The sequence below is a fragment of the Humulus lupulus genome, chromosome 1 (assembly GCF_963169125.1).
Source record: "Humulus lupulus chromosome 1, drHumLupu1.1, whole genome shotgun sequence".
NCBI lineage: Eukaryota > Viridiplantae > Streptophyta > Magnoliopsida > Rosales > Cannabaceae > Humulus > Humulus lupulus.
In genome coordinates this window covers 103,915,224-103,918,089 of record NC_084793.1, presented here as the reverse complement: position 1 = coordinate 103,918,089, position 2,866 = coordinate 103,915,224, and the positions used below count along the sequence as shown (strand labels likewise).

The following is a 2,866-nucleotide window of genomic DNA, read 5'->3' as shown; positions in this document are numbered from 1 at the left end:
TCCAGTAGCCAAGAATGGACGACCAAGAATAATGGGGATTTCATGGTCCTCCTCCATATCCAAAATCACGAAATCAGCAGGAAAAATAAATTTATCCACCTTAACCAATACGTCTTCAATCACTCCCCTAGGATAAGTAAGTGACTGATCTGCCAATTGAAGAGTAATGGTTGTGGGCTTCACCTCTCCTACCCCCAACTTCTTAAAAACTGAAAGTGGCATCAAATTAATACTCGCTCCAAGATCACATAATGCCTTGTCAAAGGATGACCCTCCAATAGTGCATGGTATAGTAAAGTTACCCGCATCTTTCACCTTTTGAGGCAACTTCTTCTGTAAGATGGCGCTGCATTCTTCTGTTAACTTCACAGTTTCAAAGTCTTCTAATCTTCTTTTCTTTGACATGACTTCTTTCATGAATTTCACATAATTAGGCATTTCCTCAAGAGCATCTGCAAATGGAATGTTTATGTGAATTCGTTTGAAGATTTCTAGAAACTTTGCAAACTGTTCATCTAATTTCTTCTTCTGAAATCGTTGAGGGTATGGAATGGGAGGTTGATACACTGGAAGGCTATCTTTCTTCATGTCATTCTTGTCACTTCTACTCTGCTTCTTGCCTTTCTCTTCTTCGTCTACCTCTCGTACCACTGGCTCAACTTTCTCACTTGAACTAGCTTGAACATTACCCTCATCAAGCACCTTACCACTTCTCAAAGAAACTGCTTGGCATGATTCCTTTGGATTTACCACAGTGTCACTAGGAAAACTTCCCTTCTGATTAGAATTCACCGCATTAGCTAATTGGCCCACTTAAGTCTCAATTTTCTTCATTGAAGCTCCCATGTTAGTCATATGGGTCTCTATATTGTCGAGTCTAGCTTCATTTTTTCCAAACCTCTTGTTAGACTCCATAATAAAAGTGCCCAAAATGTCTTCCAACGATTTTTTTTTCTCTTGTTGCGGTTGACAATTGAATCCCGGAGGTGGTTGCAGCACATTTTTATTATTGGCATAAGAGAAATTTTCATGGTTGCACAATCCTGGATGATAATAATTAAACATGATGTTGCTTCTGTAGTTATTGGGGAAGGAGCGGTTTGCCATAAACTGGGCTTGTTCTAGACTCATTTCTTGCCCCTGCATTGCAGCAGCCGCTACTACACTCTCCATAACCGTTGGATTATTTTGCGCTGATAGAGCTGCCATTTGGTTTTGTAGAGCAGGAATTTGGGCATTCATGGCTGTCATCTGATCAACTTCATATAACCCAGCAACTTTCCTTGGGCCTGACCTCTCATTGGGCCACTGATAACTGTTGGTGGCCATTTCCTCCATCAAAGTGAAGGCTTCATCAGCTGTCTTGGCTAATAGAGCACCCCCTGCAGCAGCATCAACTATTTTTCGTGTTGGAGCATTCAACCCTTGATAAAAAATCTGAACTTGCATCCAATTTTGATAACCATGCTGTGGGCAACGTCGTAATAACTCCTTAAACCTCTCCCAAGCCTCATAGAATGGTTCTTGATCTAATTGTCGAAATTTCCCAATGTCACTACGTAATTGGGCTGACTTGGAAGGAGGGAAGAACTTAATTAGGAACTTTCTTGCCATCTCATCCCATGTTGTAATTGTTCCAAGCTGCAAAGATTGCAACCAACTCCTGGCTCTTTCCCTCAAAGAGAAAGGGAAGAGACGCAATCTGATGGCATCATCAGTAACGCCATTCATCTTCACTGTGGCACATACCTCCAGAAATATGGCCAAGTGAATGTTAAGGTCTTCAGTAGCTAGACCCCCAAACTGATTTTGCTGCACCATGTTAATTAGTGCAGGTTTCAGTTCAAAGTTGTTGGCAGCAATGGCTGGATTTGTTATTCCAGTGAGATTTTCATTCACAACAGCCATGCAAAAATCACGCACGGCCCGCTGCGCTGGATTAAGAGGAGCCCCAGCAGCTGCTAGTTGATTGTTATTATGGCCATTGCCACCGTTGTTGTTCACCCCGTTGTTGTCCATATTAAGCTCTTCAGTCCTTTTCTTAGATCTCAACTGACGGAGTGTGTGCTCAATTTCAGGATTCAAAGGCTCAACAGGTGTAGAACTCCTAGTCCTTCGCATATACTGAGACACAAGAACAATCTATAACGTTAGTAACAAAACAAATAAAACTCTAATTTAAAATCAAGACTTAAAGTTTTAATATTAGTAAAATTAATTTTAATCCCCAGCAACGGTGCCAAAAACTTGTTACAGATTTTTCTACCGAAAGTGTACGGTGTATTGCAATATAGTTTTAATTTAAAAGATGTCGAAACCACAGGGATTAAATATTAAATTCACTAATTACTATTAGTGTTAAGTCTATAATTTTAATTAGAAAAGCCAATAAATAAATCAAACAATAAAATAATGACTATGAAATAACAAGATAATCAAATCTAATGATCTTGGAAAGTGATTAAATAAAAGATAAATGTACTAGAGTAATGATTTCACTATTCAATTATGAACATGGTTTCTTTATTATCCTAATTAATTCTCCTCATTTGTAATTTCTAGAATTCTAATATAATTCATTTATCTCTCTCAAGCATATATGCAATTAATCTCAATTAATCAATATGATATCTCTATTCGCTATTAATTAATCAAGACGTCATTAAGCAATAATTATTCTAAGCCAAATTCATAGAGTTCAAGGAATCTCTCAATCTCACAATCACTCTATGTCAAATCTTCTTATGTCCAATCTACGTTTATCTTTCTCAAACATAAACCCTATATTTCAATTCACAATAATGATGGCCAAACATTAATATGAGAAAATTAAATCAAGAAGATATGAACAAACGAGAAGAACTTC

At 37.8% G+C, this 2,866-nt stretch overlaps 1 protein-coding gene across 1 annotated transcript; it reads right to left on the bottom strand.

Moving 5' to 3' along the window:
* Positions 1-813: 813 nt before the first annotated feature.
* On the bottom strand, positions 814-2,121 carry LOC133819118 (uncharacterized). Its single transcript, XM_062252290.1, has one exon. The coding sequence runs from the start codon at positions 2,119-2,121 to the stop codon at positions 814-816; it is 1,308 nt and encodes a 435-aa protein (XP_062108274.1).
* Between the last annotated feature and the right edge of the window lie 745 nt (positions 2,122-2,866).

Bases quoted from the DNA above. Each gene is read 5' to 3' on its own strand.
- LOC133819118 (XM_062252290.1), bottom strand. From the start codon at position 2,121: ATGCGAAGGACTAGGAGTTCTACACCTGTTGAGCCTTTGAATCCTGAA.